Consider the following 19,757-nt stretch of genomic DNA (forward strand, 5'->3'; position numbering starts at 1 on the left):
TAACCGTTTATCATGTGCATTTCTTCCTGGTGTAGCAATTTTAATGGTCAGTAGTGTATATACCGAGGATGGCAAAATGATGCAATCTAAGCCCGGCGCCAAGGCAACTGTGGTGCATCTCGGACAATAGACGACAGAGGTGAACGATGGCTGTGGGTGTCTGTAGGGCGAGTAGAAGTGCTACTGTTGATCTACTGACCGCCTAGTTGAGACAAGGGGCTACAAGCAGTGTGTCTTCAACGACCATTCAGTGAACGTTGCTGCGTATGGGCCTCCGCAGCAGGTTACTGGTTCATGCACCCACGCTGACCGCTGTTGATCGACGAGGAAGTCTGAAATTTGCACGCTAGTATCCCCAACTGGACGTCCACTGAGCGGATACAAGTGGTCTTTCCAGAGCAATCACGCTTTATGCTCCATCGGACAGATGGCCGTCGGCGTGTACGTTGTGAAACGTCTGAAAAGCAACACGGCAATCGTCGGAAGGGTCCAGCCCGGGGTATTCCCTGGGTGACGTCGTCATTCTGGAAGGCACAGTGGTGCAAGACAAGTATGCATCTATCTTTGGAGACCGTGTCCACGCCTATGTCCAGTTTGTTTTTCGTCGGCATGTTGGCATTACCTGCAGGACAATGCTATGTGTAACACAGGTCGAGGTGTACGTGAGTGGTTCGAAAAAACACCAGAATGAGTTTTGCTGACCTTCTCTGGCCACAAAACTCCCCGCATTTAAACCCAATGGAGAATCTTTGGGATTATCTCGAGCGCGCTGTTCGCGCCATGGATTCTCAACCGAGAAACATGGAGCAGCTTTACACTGGAGTCGACAGGGCTCCACATCCATGTAGGTACGTCTCTTCCCGCACATCTCGCGGCGGTCCGCGCTGCAGAAGGTGGTTATTCATGCCTGTGACAGGTGGTCACATTAATATGATTGCACCCCGTAATATCGTACACAAATTATAATCTCACTCACAGCCACATCACACAGACCCAGTGACTGATTTCTAGCGACTTTAAGGATACTTTGTGCGTCGCGATAATCACTCAGTTCAACTTCAAATATCGCTATACTTCCACGATTAATCCTTGTGGTTCACTCCACAGTTCGGTGCAGATGGCACAGTCAAAGCGCCGTATCAAGTATTCACAAACATGAATCACTTTCCGTACCAACTGTTTCAAAGTAAACACTGAAGTGTGTCTAATGGCCCGTTCGGCATCGTACCGACAATTAAGCACTCATTACTATCATACCGAAGTTTTTATCACCACACTCTGTTCCATGCTCCGATGAGCTATCCGAATACAATGGGACGTAACCAATTACTTTGTGCCGCAGACGCCTCTAAGCGCGCTTAAATGAACAAAACCCTCGCTACCGACGAACTACAGATGCGACGTACAGTTACACAGAGTTTGTAAGTTACAGGCAGATGTGGTTAAAAGATGTAAAATAGGTACCTACGGCATACAATGATGTCTCTAGAATCTCATTTGACCTCTCCTTACACAGGCACTGACAGTAAAAATCAAGCATAAACACTCTAAAAATTGTAGAATATCGTCCATGGGTTTAAGGCTTCGTCGACGGACTAAATGTTGGTAGGGCAATCCACCACAGCAAGATGTCTCTGAAACTCCGAGCCGCGCGGTATTAGCCGAGCGGTCTTAGGCGCTGCAGTCATGGACTGTGCGGCTGGTCCCGGCGGAGGTTCGAGTCCTCCCTCAGGCATGAGAGTGTGTTTGTCCTTAGGATAATTTAGGTTAAGTAGTGTGTAAGCTTAGGGACTGATTACCTTAGCAGTTAAGTCCCATAAGATTTCACACACATTTTGAGCATTTTTTTGAAAGTCCGAAATAATACGGTAGTGCACATTGTTATCATCTTCAGGGTATTATGTCGACTGGTGGCGGAAGGTCCCAGCAGATCATTAACTGTTGCCAAATACGTGCTACAGTCATGTCAAGCAACCAACCGAAGCACTGGCAGGCATGTAACAACTCGTTCTCCCGAAAGGCGGCGAAACCCCCACAAACTGTTTTATTTATGTTCAAATGTATGTGAATTCCTAAGGGACCAAACTGCTTAGGTCATCGGTCCATAGACTTACACATTACTTAAACTAACTTATGCTTAAGAACAACACACATGCCCATGCCCGAGGGAGGACTCGAACCTCCGGCGGGATGGGCCGCGCATTCCGCGACATGTTGCCTCAAACCACGCTGCCATTCCGCGCGGCTTTTATTTATGTTTGAAAATATGCACAAGGATATGGCGCTATAGTCATCTTGTGGTTTACGCCATCTGACGAAGGTTCACTAAGACATGATACATTGTCAAATAGAAGCAAGCAACCTCACAAATGTTAGTATAATAATTTATTGGACCAAGATCGCCTAATTCCTACAATATTCATTTTGTTGCTATTTTGAGATGTAATGATCTACAGTGTCGTCACGATATACAAATTAGACGACACAATCGACATTCGGGCCAATGCGACGCAGGAGTTGAGCAACATTGTAAAGAGGGAGGAATAGAGGGAGGGAGGGAGGGAGGGAGAGACGGTGGGAGGTAGAGAGAGAGAGAGAGAGAGAGAGAGAGAGAGAGAGAGAGAGAAGGAGAGCAAACCTCTGCTGAAGGATTAAGCCTCCACCTTAATGTTTTTTTTTATTATTTTTTTTTATTAATCCAGTCTCGAAACTTTTTGCGTTGATTGGGTATTTCATTGACATATTTTATACCATTTCATGATGTTCAGAACGCATGTAATTTGAGTTTGTATACTACGATGACACTATTTTTGGCTTATCACATCTGATGATGCCAATAAGTTGCTTATAATGGTATTGTGACCTGCCCGCTCCCTCCTTTCTCTCTGGACGAATAAGAATAAAGCTCGTTCTCTGCCTTCTGTTACTACAGCGAATGTGTGGGCTTTGTCATCTGACGTCTGTTCACCATTGTGAAAGGACCATCAACAGCATAAGAGACACACTACTTAAAAATGGCGGCGAATATTACCATAATTTGGGAGGTAAGACACTTTGTCATTACAGTGATTGCTGTATTAGTCGGACTATACATTAATGACTCGATATCACATTCTACAAAAATGTCGGAAAATATTAGCTCTCTAAGCGAACTCTTATCTTAATTAACTAAATTAGCAGAAAGTATTCGGCATTTTCTGTAAGCACTCCAAAGCGCGAACAGCACTCAGTATTCCACAAACACATACGTAAATACGAGATACTGGGATGTTTAACAATATCTGCAACACACTGTTTAATGACAAATAGGTCTACACTCTCGCGAAGCACCAAGTCAGCATTCTTCCTGCATTATTATTGTGAGAGACCAAAAGCAGTGCGCATAGTCTACCTGTAAATGCTATGTCCGCGGACCTAACCGAATCACGCGCGCCCTGCCGTTGCTCAGCCCGTCCGCACGTGCGCGGTGGTCGGCCTTAGCTTCACGTCGCGGCCGCCGGAGGTTCACGGCATTATCTCCGGCTGAAGACGTCGCGCCATTCCATAGTTCTTGCCTGCAGCTCCCTCTATGGCCACAAGATATAACGGGAGCACGACCTGAGGCCGGGGCCACTCGCTCTTGCTCGCTAGCTGTGTTAATATCGAAGTGTTATTGTATAGATCTTGTATGACAACCTGGGCTTAGAACTTTGTTACGATTTGGATTGCACTGTGGATTTCGGAACTTAATTACTTAGCTACTTGCTATGAGAGCAATAGACGGTGCCTGCTTCAGTGTGGAGAATAAAGGTAAATAATCTTCCTGATCGCTGGCGCCTTACTTTGAGACTAATTTTTTCTCGGCCATCAGATCTTGCGTCACAGCCCGGACACGTCCTGCTACCAATTCCAACTTACGTTTACCATTCCAGGCAGACATAAAAGTTGTAACACCCCACCCGTCACTTATCTGGTTTTGACGTGTGTTCACCCCAGCTAATGGACTAGCGGATCAACAGAGAGTGCAAAACTGCCGCAATATCGGATAACGCAAAGAAAGTAATAAGGCCCTGTGACTCCCGATTGAACTGCGGTGGCAGTGTCGACATTAATTGATTCAGAATTGATCCCTTTTAATTAAAAAGGGTTGCACATTGATGTTATATTCAGCTATTGAACACCAGATGCAAATTTGAACATAAAATTAATTAAGAAAGTGACTTGGGATTTCAACTACTTGATTGAAAACAGATGCAGTCGATTAGCACAAATTTATTTTAACTCACGACCTTCAATCGTCACATTACATGACTCTCCTAACAGGCAGTGGTGATAAATTGCGTTTACGTGGAGCAAAGCGCGATAAATCAAAATTAATTCCTATCGACTGACCCAAGTGTAATGTGAAGTGCGAGAAGAGTTCTACAATACACGGCGCATGAAACCCTCGTGGAAACTTTGCCGACGTGATCCAACAAATTAATCAGTGGCCTAACTCAAGACAGAGCGGGCGCAATATCACCAAACTCGGCGTGGCGGGGCGGCGTCGTTGTGCGGACGTCGGCCGGCCTCGTGGTGCTGCAAGGCTGCGCTCGTCTATTCACTCCTAGCTCAATACATAGCTGAACCAAAACTTTCTATCTCCTAGCTCAATCGTTCCGTTTGCTGAGTCCTAAACTGCAGAGATGCCCACTCTCTCTCAGGCAAGCTGAATAAAGAACGCCACGTCCGCACTCTAGGCAAGCTGTACGGAGACTTCAGCCAGTCTGCTCTTCGCCTCAGTTTCCGCTCCAGCAAAATCACTTACGCCAATTGCAGTGCAAGTCGAGTTAATTATGTGTCGCTTCCCAATGTCGACCAATGCCTGCTCTGGGAAGTGAACAAATTCCCATAAAATTTCCCTTCCTCTCAACTTCTGCTATTTAGGTCCTCTAAGGCCACCAATCAAGGTTAGCATCTGCATAAAACACCAATTTTTTCCGAAATTCTGACTCCCAGGAGAGTACTTCAAATTTCTTGGTCCTACGTTCCAATCAGAGGCCGGCGTATTTCATTCTGCCACTCTTCACCTGATTTACTTTAGACTCTGTGGACCGTGAATTCAGCGTGAAGTTGCTATAGTCACGAACACGCACATTTCGACCTCTGTTGACCACTCCACCGTAGCTTTGCGCGGCTTTCTTGCATGTTTCACTGAAAATAGGATGACGGACATTTATCAACAGGCATACAAGTTCTCCATCTGCTTCCCGGTACACCAGCATGGGGTCAACCACCCACTCACTGTCACTCATCTTAAGGCACCTGGAGGCCGCGCCCCGTTACCGCTTTCTCACAGTTTGAGCCGTCCTAAGCTGCTTATTGTCACTTTCCTTCGCCGCACCCCAGCCGCGCGCCGCCACCCGGCCGCGGTCAACTCTGAATACTTCCGTGGAATGAACTAGTCTCCAGTAAATCGACGCATTTCCAGAAAGTTTTCATGACGCTTGAATTACTTTAAAACCATCACCCAACTTTAATTATTCCAATACATCCATACTACACCCTCTACAAGATGCACTGAGCCTTGTCAGTCATTTTTGTTCAGCCCTAGTGTTCGCTCAACGTGACTTCGGTGATCTATAATGACTTCATGTAAGTAGTTCTTGGCATCTTACAAAGTAAATATCAATAAAAAATCAACAAACATAATGTAGCTAAATTTTCACTGCAACCTTTCATCAGCGGCATAAAACTAGCACCCTGACACCGTAGTTACAAAAAAAAGGGAAATAATAGGATCGCTAATAGCGGGATACTAGAGAAATATATTATGTTCATACAAACGATGGGAAATCCGAGTAGTGTTACCACTGGAAGTCTTATCAGTGAATTGTGATGTGTCACTTGATGTTTAATATGCTCAAAACTTAGACTGGCTATTACTGTGCTACGTTTTTTCATTTGTGAGAACATGAGATCTTCCTCTGAGCTTGTACGTATACTCGACACACCGAGTGTAACCGAAAGATCCCCGAGTGCAACAAATAATACTCGGTATCGTCTATGGTCGCATACAACTACAGTTCCTCGTTTCAGAGTTGCGCCACGAGCCGAACTGAGTTACCAGCCAGTCGGCCGATTTAGGCCGCCTGCTAGTTACTTATCTTTTAGTCACGCCGTCTGCGGCGAGGAAGTAGCGACGTCACAACAGAAAGAGACAGAGACTGGGAGGTACTCACCCTTGCGGATGAGGAGGCTGGTGACGCGGCGCAGCGCCTCCCGCGGCGAGCGGTGGAAGAACTTGGGGGAGAGGTTGGGCGGCAGCGTGGTGGGCTTGCGCGCCGCGTCCCACGGCGGGTGGTGGTGCGCGTGGTGGTGGTGGTGGGCGCCGGCGGCCGAGCCGGCGGGCCCCAGGCGGTCCAGGTGCTCCGAGGAGGCGGGGCGCGCGCGGTGGCGGGGGTACCAGCCGCGGCCCGGCCCGCCGGCCGGCAGCTCGGGCAGCAGCGGCGTGCCGCGGCGCAGCGGCGTGCGCGGCACGTCGAAGCCCGAGCCGCGCGCGAAGATGGGCGTCTCGGGCAGCGAGCACGACGTCTGCAGGCCGCCCGGCGCCGGCGCCGGCGAGGGCGCCGCGGGGGAGCGCGGCGCGTAGGCGCGCGGCCGCCGGTGCGGCGGCAGCTCCGGGGGCAGCGTGCGGCGCTCGCACGGCACCTGCCGCCGGGGACACAAAACCAGGCTACAGTACTCCGCCCCACAGCGGACGTAAAACTGTTGACAAGGTTATATCCCACAGGATGGCTAACACACTGAGTGGCGTCATTTATTATTAACACAAAATGTCGGAACTATCTACAAAGGGCAGTCAAATGAAAACCAGACAGTTCGAAAAAAAAAAATTACTTAACTCTTTTGAGCCGTTGTAAAAATTGCAGCGCGTAGTGTGATGCAGTCGCCCTCCGTTTCTGGCGGTGGCGCCGCTGCGGCAATCGCAGCTTTGGTGTCTCCCTCTCGTAAGAAAGGGTGAAAGGTTGCTGTTCACGTGCATTTAAGGGGCGCTATGAGCTCGCCAGTTGGTCAGTCTGGGTGACTCTGGAGTCCGGGTCAGTCGCTCGTCGGAATTTGTGAGGCAGTTAGTGTCTGTCGTTCGGATTAACCTTTAAGGCCAGCAAAATGAGAGTCTTTCCACTCCGCCAGTAAGAGAACGCAGCGAGTGGTCGCCCGGTTGGGGCTTAGTTCCTGCATCTGAGTCTGCGCCTTAGGCCGCCAGTCTGCTCAAGTTTGCTCAGGCAATGGTCGTTGGCGGTTGGATCGATCGGTTTGTCGGTCGCGCACTGAGACACAAGATGACTTGTCCATCTTGAACGTCGGCGCATGTGAGTTAGCCACGTGAATCCAGTGGGCCGCGCCGTATAGCGAGGGGAGAGGCTTCGCCGTCGAAGCGAGAGTAACAGGACTCAATCCACGACATCAGTCTGGCCGGTGCGAGCTGCGACGCCGTGGTGTAACTGGTTCTCCGAGCGCTTCTGGGCCCCTTCAGTTACCATCTGGTGGAGCTTGGCTCGGTCCTTTCCCGGTGCAGGGATGTCGTTTTGCCAGTGGGCGTGTTTCCTCTGCATGGTTGGGTCCGAGCCAGTATTTCCGCCGTCGTGTGTCTGGAAGTGAGTGCGAGACGCACCAGCAGGGCAGTCGCGGACGGAGCAGCAGGCAGTCGGTCGGTTGGTGCGGACCAGGAAAGACGGGAGATCGTCGCGCCTTCCTGTGTCCGTTGAAGCGACTGGCAATGGACGGTTCGGGAGAGCGATTTGGGGGTGCTGCGCCAGGTCTTCTCCAGAAATAGCACTTTATTAGAAGTTAAGTGACTGGTGATATGTTGTGTGACTGACTCTTGTTAAATTTTACTTGTTTTCTTGGTCAGTCTCTCGTCCCCAGCTTGCTCGTCTGTCTCTCGTCTGCATTTGTTAGGCAATTAGTGTCTGTCTGTCGTTCGTAGCTGCCTCTGTCATATTTGTCGGATTCGGTGTGTTAACGAATTTATTGCTTGGAGTGTAACGGCCTAATTCCTGAAATATATTTTTATCTTGCCTATCATCTTGAGAGGCGATATATGTGTACTGTAGAACATGTTAACTCGTTTGGCCAACTTCGTATAATTTTATATAAGATTGCATTTCAAGGGCTTTTATTTAAATGGTCATTTTAGTATATAAAGTTGAAACCCTTCCACCGTAAGACTTTTCTTAGAAGTTAAAATCAAGTTGTACCTTTGGTGGCAAGTTAATTTTTTAATTTTATTGCTTTGTACCATTCCCATCCCTCCTACGGGGTGCATACTTCGTATGCTTGTGTGAATTGTTAAAACTTTTACTTGAAGGTAATCTGGTGTGTTGCAGATTTGCACCAGTCTAGTCGTTCAGAGGTTGTTGTGAGCGGTCGTGACTACGGCCGTGTCAAAAGGGAGCGGCAAGGTTCTCACCCGAAGGCTCATACACTCAAAAATTTGTTTCTTTCTGCCTCTGAATTAATTGTAACTTGATATTTTCCTATTTGTTAAAAAATAATTTGCTTATGATTTCATCATTTACTCCTTGGCAACTACTTCCACGCTCACATACTGTGATTAAATGTGTTAATGTTCTTGATGAATCGCTAGTAAATAAAATAAATTCTTAAGTATATTTTAAAAAAAATCCACGGTTCATCTTTATTGTTTCAAAAGCAATAGCCGTAACTCTTAATGCATTTATGCTATTGTACGAGAATATGATCAACGCTATTACGGAAAAATGTTTTCGGTTGCCTACAGAATATTGATTGCACCCAGATGTGCACCTCTTCGTTCGAAGAAAAGCGGCGGCCACACACGTCTTTCTTCAGGTCTCCAAAAATATGGAAATCGCATCGGGAATGTGTAGGGTGCAGCTTTCGTCCTGTCCGCCTGCGACATCGGCGTCCCGCATGACAGGAAAGAGATGCGGGATGCCTTCATCACAGCGAGTGAAACCAAAGTAGATACTTAGCGTACGACTGTAGTCGCTGCCGGAGACGAAAACAGATTCATGCCTCAGCCAACGGTGGCCATGGCCCGCTACCCGAGCACCGCGGATAGACAGTAACGCCAGAGGTCACGATCAACAAGCAGACTCTCTTTCTACGCCACTCACGTGATCGAAAATAGTCCCAGAAGATGCATCCGCCTACCGACCTTATAACGAACACAGCGCAACCCCGGCCAGCAGGCATTTTGACACGCCGCCCGGAGTTGCGGGGATCTGCCATGTCGGACGCAACATCCACCCGCCTTATATGCTGGCAGTCCGCGATCGTCAAGGGTGTTGGCTTCAGACTGTGACTCAACAGTCGTGTAACAATGGTTTGGCCTCCCTGGACAGTTTTGTGGTAATGCTGCGCCGACAACTCTCTAGTAGTTTTGTTTCCCTCTGTTCTTTGGTGGACTTTCTCGAGCGAGAACTTGTGAGGTACACATTTTACCTTGTTTTTCTTCTGTTATGAGATTAGAACTGGGATCCATATTTTATTTCTTGGTCAAATTTTGTTTTGTTTCGACTCCTTTGTCGACATGACTCTCTTTCTTTTCTTGTTTGTTCGTTTTTCCCAATGTGAGTTTCTACTGCAGTGCCTTATCCATTACCAGACACTACTGTGCCAGGCATGAGCTCACAATTGGGGTACATTAGAAAATGGAATGTGCACCATGTTCTCATACTCTGCAGAACCACTACAATCTGCATCATACTACAAGTTCCTGCCTGTGGTCCCACAGGCCTGAGTAGGAAGCAACCTGTTGTGGCATCAATGTGTCAATTGAACTTGCTGCTAACACCATTCAGCCTTGATACAAACAGACATGTAGTAAAACGCTGACAATATTTAGTTTGCTTATATTGTGGTATGAATGTTGTGGTGACAGTCTGAACTATATAAGAGACCAAGGTCTAGGCCCAGGTCATACTTTCATTGTGAGCTGGCAAAGCCAACAATTGTGATGTCTTGAAAAAACTATAGTTCTTGTTATTGTGTTCAGACAGACTCTTATGAGATTTGTCTATGTGTTATAAATTTCATTTGGTCGTATTTGATGAAAATGTAGTTTTGATCCACTGATGTGTACTGTTTTTATCCTGTGTAGATGGTTGTAATAATTGAAACTGGTAGAGAATAAACATGCAGTTGCCCAGCTGATGACCTAAACATGCTTTTTATAAAATATTTAACAGCCGCAAACAGTCATCTATAAAAAGTTTTATATCAGATTTTGATTACTGTTTTATGTTACTTAATTGATGAAGTCAAGGGCCAGAGCAGAGAGGTGGCATCAGTAGGAGCAATACTGCCATGTCAGCCCTTTCTCCTGGAGAAAGTGTGCAAGGACAGATGGAAATTAAGTGAGGGTTTCCACCATAACGGTTGTAAAGAACTCCTTATACAAGATCTGCACTTTCCAGGAGAGCTTTGTGCTTCTAACAGAGGTTATTAACAGGCCACACCAGAACTAGCATTACTCTATGCAGACAGAGTACTGATGACAGGTATAAACACAACTATGGAGCAATGATCCTGGACCACATCATCCAACCATACTCTAAGAGATGATAGACACAAAAAGAGTGACATTCTCAAAGCTGCAGCTGAAGCTGTTAACTGTGTATTTAATATTGAAATGGATTTGTGAGTGTGGTGTGCTGCATCAAAGTTATTTTTTTTGTGGGATTTTTTATTTGGTCCTTGCTGATGTTAATTTACAGTAGTATGAACAATAAAAGGAAATACAGAAGAAACGAGGCACCTGAGGTATACGGTACCACATGTTGGGTGTTGATACCTCCTCTTTATGACTTGTCTCAAAAACGATTTATTTATGTTTACGATATTTCATTTTCATGATTTGTTTCACTCATAGTGCTATACTGAGCAAAGTGATCAAACTGTCACGGTGTCTCCTATACACTTCAAGCATTTGTTTCATAAAAGAGTAATCAGTTCAAATTGTAATGTTTGAAACATTAACTTATTAGATGTTTTTGATAATGACAAAAGGAAAAAGTTTAACTTAACTGTGATGTCATCATTTACTACAATGTAATAAATAAAATGACTAAACAATTTTTGAAAATTTAGTTATGGTCCAACAAGTAAGCTTGTGTACTGTGAATTTACGGACACATGGCATTACAATCTTCCACAGTCTATCATGCATCTTTTCCCACTGAGAGACCCCAACAAAAGATAACACAGTGTTGTAACATGAGTCATTTGCATCCAGCCTAGCTATATTGATGTTGTATTTTCGTTGAAATATGTGATGTGTGTTTCCTGATATATGTTGACTGTTCAAATAAGGTTAATGTTGTACTGTAATTAAAATAATTTCTATTCATAATGTAATTAAGAAAAATTGTGACTCAAAAACTGAATAACTGTGACAGAGAAACAAATGCATTTTTAGGAAGGGCCTGCCATTGATTTGGGATGTTCTAATCATTCTACAGATGATTGGGAAGAACCATGAATTTACAAAAGAAACCTTCTTGATCCTTCTGGTTTTTGATTGAGTGTATACCAACTTTATGCAGTTAATAACACACGAAAAAGGGTATCACCTTGTTTGACTTCTTTGGAGAAGTACAATACCAGTCTTGAATCAGTGTTAGCTGGATATAGGGCATTGGATTGAATGGGTGGGCATTATCTGTTTTCTAAAATGCATTGGCTATACAATGCAACGAAAATAATACCAAAAATATTAAAAAGTAAAAGCATGAAGGTCATGTCTACCAATGGGACTAAACAACAAAGATTCAATTGTCTTGTACTTTACTGCATTTGTATATTGATCACTCAGGACATATCTGAAAGTTAAAGCACACCAAGGCTATATATTTAGACCAAATTCGCCCATTTTCAATGCTTTGTTTACAATCAAATCACAATGTGAGAAACAGATACTGATATTCAGAGAGCAATCAGCTATGTATCCTAAGCCAAGCATACAGTTTTAAAATATTGACTGATGAAACAAAGATCATGACATTTGCTGGTAAATACCCAAAGAGAATAAAGTCAATATTTGACAGCTGCTTACTTAAGCAGATATAGAATTTTAATTTTACAGGCTGTACTTTGATGTATACCTGGGTCTATTATGTAGATAGCAAAAGTAATACATTTTTATCTATATTTAAATAAATACAAACTCAAACATAAAACATTTGGTATGTATTTTTGTTGAATTATATTGGCATGTTCCACATCCTTAAACATTTCCTCACTAAAAGTCTGTGGAATGAAAATAGGACCTTACCTGATGTAATGCAGTCTAATCTGTGAGTGTTAATGATCCTCACAGGAATATTTCTATCGCAACAGTATTAGTATGCAATACACTGAAGTGTAACTAAAGAAAAGTTTGCATTCTTTCATTTATTTCTGCACTTACATACTTTTAATCATTATTTGAAATAACATTACTTTGAACTCAGCATTCAGTTATTAAATTTGTAGCAACTTTAACCACAAACACAAATAACATCTCTGATCAAATCATACATCCAGTCACATGTATATATTTTTAGATTAGCCATGTGCAACTGCTGACATGTTGAGGTGTTTTCCCTTTGTGAGTTACTGATTGGCCCCAAAATTCAAAATGTGAATGGTCCCTGGTTGAAAGTTCACTGAACACACTCTTCAGCTCTAAAAAAATAAATAAATAAGTTTTCATTTAAACAACAAGCAATGAAGTGAAAGATACATTAGGAATGATTGTCTTACAAGATATAACTTGAAAGGTTTGAGTTATGGTTTATCAGTATTAAATTAGATATTTTAGATCTTTATCTATCTTTTAATCATCTTGTAGTTCATCAAAACGTGAGTCAATACGTTGTAATTTTGAACATCACAGTATTTATTATTATGTGCTACTGATTCTGTCGCTGTGCTGTAAGTTTAATAACATTCACCTTCCAAATGCTATCTAATTAAGCAGAACTCATGTTCAAAGCTGTAAGTTTAATAACATTCACCTTCCAAATGCTATCTAATTAAGCAGAACTCATGTTCACACAAGTCTTTGTCAATATTATGTTACAGAAACTTTTTACCTGTGTTAGCTTGTATGAAAGTAGACCACATATTTTTTGCAAGAAATAGTAAATGAATGTGAGCAACTGAATGGACCATTGAAAATGAAATAAAATTACAGTAAATTTTAGGAAACATTCAAAAGATATAGAGGTGCAAGATGCATGAATACCACTGAAAAGTTTCCCAGACATTATTGTCCTTCTAAGAGTAAGTAATGAAGGCATATACAGATATCACATGGAACTAAAAACTAAAAAATGTAAGTGGTTAATACTGATTGAAGAGAGGACAATGATTTGGTTTCCATAAATAGTAGAAATTTGGAAACAGTCTAACAGTATTACTTCAGTATGCCTGAAAATTCAGTCAATAGCTGTAGCACAATATTCAGATTATTTTACCTTTAGGTATCATAATTTATGGAGTTACTTTCTTGTATGGATGGAATAAAAGTGATCCAAAGAAAATCTGGCAATACATTATGTAAATACTTTTGGCATTTTCTGTCAAGAAATGGACAGAATGCAACATGATTATTTCCGAAATGGTTCCATAAAAAATAAATAGTAACTTCTTCAGCCACTATTAAGAATGAAAATAAAAAAGCGAAACATGTATTTATGTAAAATAATATAAAAGAAAAGCAGAATAAATATATAGTGCTCTATGTGGCATCTTTGTTAGTCATGTCGAACATGTGTTGGATCTTATTTAATACAACTGACATGTGAAATGATTTGTGGAAGAAAGACCTTTGTCAGTAATGAGGATAGTACCCTGAAAAAGAAAGTGCAGATGATGTAAAACACTGAAAGGGTATGACCTGTGTCATATTTTGAGAAGATACGAAACTCAACAGCAAGCAGACTGTAACTATTCTTCCACGTCTGGTGTGATTTAGAAAGTAAGCTTTAGATTTCAGAGGAAAATTTCATGTTGAGGTTGTTCAGTGAGTAGTATGACATTCAAATAAGGTAATATGTAAGTGAAATATAGTTTACATTAATAAATGATATATAGTAATAAATAGATGTGTACCTATAATGGGAATGAAACTCAGAAATGAAGGAGGATACAACAATATACATCATCAGGATACAACTGTAGAAACAAGTAAAAATAGTCATAAGATCATGTACTTAACACAGGAGTATAAGAAAGAAAGAAAAAACTATATAACAAAATCTCTAGATTTTGCCTGTGAGTTACGATTAGTCAGTTTTAAGACTAGCCTTTAAGTGGTGAGTGAGATTTAGTAGTCATTTCTATGAAAACTTTCAGGGCTCCACACGGTCCACAAGGAAGAATCAACCATAAAACAGAAATTTATGAAATCTAGCAAAGGAACACAGAACAGTGATATTACTTGTTTATAATATGTCATATATAATGCACACATTTTCATGGAATTGTCAGCATTTAAAATTCACTACCCCGAAGAACAGAGGAGCCTATTCACAAATAGTTGCGAAGAAGTTTGTCTACTTTGACTTTATTGCTGAGTCATTGTCTTTACAACTGAGAGGGCAAATGATTGTTGCCTATACACAAATGCAAACTGCAAATAGTCTCTTGAAGTGGTGTTATAGAATAGGTCACACAAACTCCTTGTACACTATTTCCTTAACATGTGTAGCACTCTGCAAAAACCTTTCCAATATATTTAAATTTTCAACTTCTTTACTACTGATTACATTTGTACGTTCTATTTCACATAGCTTCACAGAATTACTGTGCAGTATTTCAATGATATAAATGGCTGTTATTAAATGAAAATCCTGGAACCCAGAACATGGTTCCAGTTGCAGGCTGCACCTTACAGGAGCAGCAGTTATTTTCCTAATTATTGGTCAGATTTAAAAACTTAAAATGTTGTCATAATCTAATCATTGAGAGATACATCCTATTTTAAAGGTTCAACACAATATGTAAATATTACGGTTAGAAACTGTGTGTTTGTCTTGAGGCAGTGTAACTGTCAGTGCCAAATATTTGGACTTTATTCATCAAATATTTGAGAATGAGAGCAGTTAACGACTTCCAGTAAATTTTACACATAATTTGAACACTTTACGAAAATTTTCCTCCCTGACATCCATTAGAAAATGACGAAAGGAAGAAACGTTTATCGGTTACTACATTTTTGCTGTTCATGCAGTAAAACTTCAACATCAGACATGATGTTGATTTATCACTTCTTTACTACCAAGTCTTTCCGCAACAAACTTTGCATGCAGATAGTGTCCATATAAACCTTCCTGGCAGATTAAAACTGTGTGCCGGACCGAGACTCGAACTCGGGACCTTTGCCTTTCGCGGGCAAGTGCTCTACCATCTGAGCTACCCGAGCACGACTCACGACCAGTCCTCACAGCTTTAATTCCGTCAGTACCTCGTCTCCTACCTTCCAAACTTCACAGAAGCTCTCCTGCATACCATGCAGAACTAGCACTCCTGGAAGAAAGGATATTGCGGAGACATGGCTTAGCCACAGCCTGGGGTGTTTCCCGAATGAGATTTTCACTCTGCAGCGGAGTGTGCGCTGATATGAAACTTCCTGGCAGATTAAATCTGCGTGCCAAACCGAGACTCGAACTCGGGAGTTCGAGTCTCGGTCCGGCACACTCCCGAGTTCGAGTCTCGGTTTGGCACACAGTTTTAATCTGCCAGGAAGTTTCATATCAGCGCACACTCCGCTGCAGAGTGAAAATATCATTCCAGTGTCCATATATATCACCGAATGTACTTGCAAAATTACATCACTGTACGACACATAGTTCAGGAGTTGCAGCGTCATGGACATTCAACTGCGTGGGAAACGAGCTTTGCTCACAATGTTGCACAGAAAAACTTTAGCGTCAAACACCACGTTTTAATTTGTTACTTCTTTACCAGTAAGTCTATTCGCAACACGCTTGCTGACAGTGTCTACGTGTATCACTGAATATACTCCCAAAATTACGTCACATCATAAACACTGAGATACCTGAAACTTGTTTTTACTTAAAACGGAGCGCAGGCTACCAGGACTATATTCATTCAGTGTTTCATAACGAGAACACTTTAAGATTTCCAACTAATTTTAAGTATAACTTCAACCTTTTCCAAACTTTTTCTCATTTATGTTCTTAATGTCAAATATTTAACATATTAACTAAGTTATATAGTAATAATATGGATGTAAATCGTGGCTCAGGCATCTGTGTCATGAGATTCAGAGTGGGGGACACAGGTGCCTGCGTCACAATTTATATCTTTATGCTGTGATCAACAGTGCAGTTCTGGAGAGCACACTGCTACATACCTAACTACACAAGTGCCAGCACAACGATGGCTACACGCATGTGGGATGACCAGCAGTGCTACCTTGGGGAATACCAAGCTCGCAATTAACGATGCGTGTACCATGGCCGCGGTAGCCTTTACCCGTAGGCTGTGAGCAACAGTACCACCTCGGGATGCAGCCAGCTCCATATCTAACGACACAACTGCCAAAACCGCAGTGTACATCGATGCTCTGTGACAGGTGATTGGTGGTACACGAAGCGGGACTCACCTCCCGGCGGCTGCCGTGTCCCCTGGCGGCGCGACCGAAACCAGCGTCCATGGAGCGGGTGCGGAGGCTGCTGGCGGCGTCGGGCGGGTGCGGGTGCTGGTGCTGGTGCGGGGGCGGCGGGGGCGGCTGCTGCTGGCGGGAGGCGGCCTCTTCCTTGGGCGGGTCGGCCTTGCGCGCGCCCGGCAGCCCCGGCAGGATCTCCGAGTACTCGTCCTCCGCCTCCTCCACGGGGGACGGCGGCAGTGGCGGAAATTCCAGGTCCGCCGACACCGTCACCTGCGACATTGTGTGTGTGCACGTTCAGTCACAGTTCTCGTGTATGTTAGCTGTTAGAGTTACGTGACGTGTTCTGAGAGATCGCGGAATTATAGCTGTGAGGGCGAACTTGATCGGTCACGAAATTAAAACCTCACTTATTTTAAATATGGTGAAGCTTTGCGCAGATGTGCTGCACAGTGTTTCGAGTGAGTCCGTCTATAGCGTAAAGTCGCACTGTTTAGTTCTGTGTGAGCACGTAAAGATGTCTACACAGGATGTATACGACCCGGGACAACCGGGAAATCAGGGAAAAACCCGGGAATTTTTTCATGCGGGAGAAAACCTGGAAAAACCCGGGAATTTTTCGGAATTCCGGGGATTTTTCATTGTTTTAACTTTCAATTAAATTTTTGTAATTCTGAGTGGTGAGAATTGATTCTCTAGCAAAGAATGTTACTGTATCCTGCTACTGGAAAATGATACTGCACCAATAAAATATAAACGAGAGGAAAAAAAATAAGGTTCTAGTGGCAAAGGAAATGCGCAATTTACAACAACAAACATCGGACACACACAAGCGTCTGCAAATAGCAAAAATATGTCAAAGGCCGCAGGGTGAAGACTATGTAATTATTCTTAACAATAAATTGCTTGCTATGAGCATGACGTCACAACTGTTCACATTAAGTTCGTTTGACCAGTTGCAACGGGCTGATGCGCATGCGCAGATGACTCACGTATGAACATTACCTTTCCCCGCTTCGCGCTACTTTCAGTGTAGCTGTTAGCTGTATCGGCAGTAGCAGCAAGCAGCCAGATGCAAACGAGAAAAATTTTTTTCGCGCGCCCTAGCTGCCAGATTCACGCATGCGCAGAATTGTCTGAGTTGTAGTGGGGAGGGGGTTAGTCTCCATGTGACCCGTGTTTTAAGTTACGTGATTTCGCTGCTTCTCTACGTTTACATCTCCCACGTCAAATGAAAACAAAACGGATTTCTGTGGCCGAGAGCTATCAAGTGAATTAAAATACATTCACATAATTACGGAGGGCAAAAATATATTATTAGTTTCAGTTTTCTGATTTCATTTTATTTCCAAATTAGCAGCAGTCAAGCATTAATCGCCTTGCAGAACAATGAAGTTATTTTTACAAGTTTGCTAAAGACATTTGGCTTTATTAATCTTTCCGCTGAGGCAATCATTTTATTTGAAACTAAATGTTTCATTCTACAGTATTGGCTAGTTCCAACTGTTCGCTGAATTTCAAGTGCACGTTATCATCTTCTGCCATGTACGGCATTATGCTATAATAAAGAGCCAAAAATGAGAGCGTAGAGTACTGGTACTCCAAGAAAATTTACATCCCAAAAACCACACTTAAAAGCTTAATATCAGTGGGGACCTACTTCATTGTGAATCTGGAAAAAACCAAGCTCTCTTAGTGCTTTATACATACAAACATGCGGGCTTCCTATACCACTGCAGCTGCGCACGCGCAATAATGCTTTCTTCTGGCGCTATCTGGAAAATGGTAAATCGAACCTATTTCTAACAGTCTCCGGATAGTATTGCGATCGGTGGTACGAAAAGCGTTACTTTCAAAGTAAATTTATTTTTACGCAAGATGAATTATGTTACGTGTGAGAAAGTGGGATGTATTTCTGAATTATGTTTTGTGTGAGAAAGTGGGATGGATTTCTAAATCACAGAGCGTTTAAAACTGAACAGTTTGAGGACCAGCCACTTCCAAGAATTTCGAGCCCAGACATTTATGTCATAATTTTAAATTTACCGGCACATTTGTGTGATGTATCTTAAAGTATAACACACGCAAAAAACGATCAATATTACATGTGAAAGCTTAGCTTCTGTTGTAGCTTGTTAATCTTTTCTTGCAGCTATACTATGTACAATAATGTAAACCGTAAACTTTTCCTCTTTGTGTGTTCGCGCTACGTAACAAGTGATCTTGCTATTGGCTGACTATAACACGTGTCCTATGCTCTGAATATCTGCTGTCATCGGCTGGCGAGATCGCGTGGCGTGAGATATGATTGGTTTACAAAAGGACATCGCAACCTCGGTTTCAACGCTCCGGAAACTAACGCGCTGTTTTTGGTGCAATTCGAATTTATACTTTCGAAATACGAAAATGTGCAGCGCATATGTTGCTGCAAATCAAAGGTCTTTCCAAAACTTCTCCTTTTTTTCATTAAAAGTCTTTCCAGAACTTCTCTCCCCCGTCTTTCCTTTATTTTCCGGGAAGTTCTACGCGAGTGTGTAAAACGTTAACCATTCAAAGTATTGATAAGTTTTACTGTTCCGAGGGAAAATCTACGGAAAACCTACTGTCACTTGGTACGGAAAAAGTGCATTTTCGCCCGGGAAAAAACATATTTGTTAAACGGGATATCCTGGAAAAATCCGGGGATTTTGTTTTCCTTGTCCCCGTATACACCCTGCTACAACAACAGTGTCTGCCGCCAAGTGTGACTGCTCTTAAGAGGTTCCGGCTTATTTCTTTCAACCCACATAATGTAAATGTCATGCGTTTCCTTCTTCGGTTTGGAATCTCATTGAATGGAATAGAATTGTGAGTCCTGCTACGTGCTGAGCCCAGGTGATAAGCGAAGACATATCAGGAGATGCTAGGGGATGCCAACCCGATTGTCGCCCGCCGCACGGCCCGACAACCAATGGGGTGCCATTTTTTTTCATATTAGGACTCCTTTAATTGTCATCGGCGGCACCCTTAAACCACAGCGGTAGCTCGGCGATATTCTCCGCTCAGTTTTGTTGCCCTTCATGGCAAGCCAACCTGGCCTTACATTTCAGCAAGATGATGCCCTACTGCACACGGCAAGAGTGTCTACTGCTTCTCT

The 19,757-nt window shown here is 43.1% G+C and overlaps 1 protein-coding gene across 1 annotated transcript in view; it reads right to left on the minus strand.

Moving 5' to 3' along the window:
- LOC126157321 (mediator of RNA polymerase II transcription subunit 1.1) overlaps positions 1–19,757 on the minus strand; it is a 1,177,938-nt gene that overhangs the window by 524,845 nt on the left and 633,336 nt on the right. The window contains exons 10-11 of the mRNA XM_049916368.1: positions 16,619–16,894; positions 6,201–6,669 (exon numbers count right to left, since the gene is read on the minus strand). Coding sequence (XP_049772325.1) covers positions 6,201–6,669; positions 16,619–16,894 — 745 coding nt within the window. The remainder of the gene's footprint in view (positions 1–6,200; positions 6,670–16,618; positions 16,895–19,757) is intronic.

This window comes from Schistocerca cancellata, chromosome 2 (assembly GCF_023864275.1).
Source record: "Schistocerca cancellata isolate TAMUIC-IGC-003103 chromosome 2, iqSchCanc2.1, whole genome shotgun sequence".
Classification (NCBI taxonomy): Eukaryota; Metazoa; Arthropoda; class Insecta; order Orthoptera; family Acrididae; genus Schistocerca; species Schistocerca cancellata.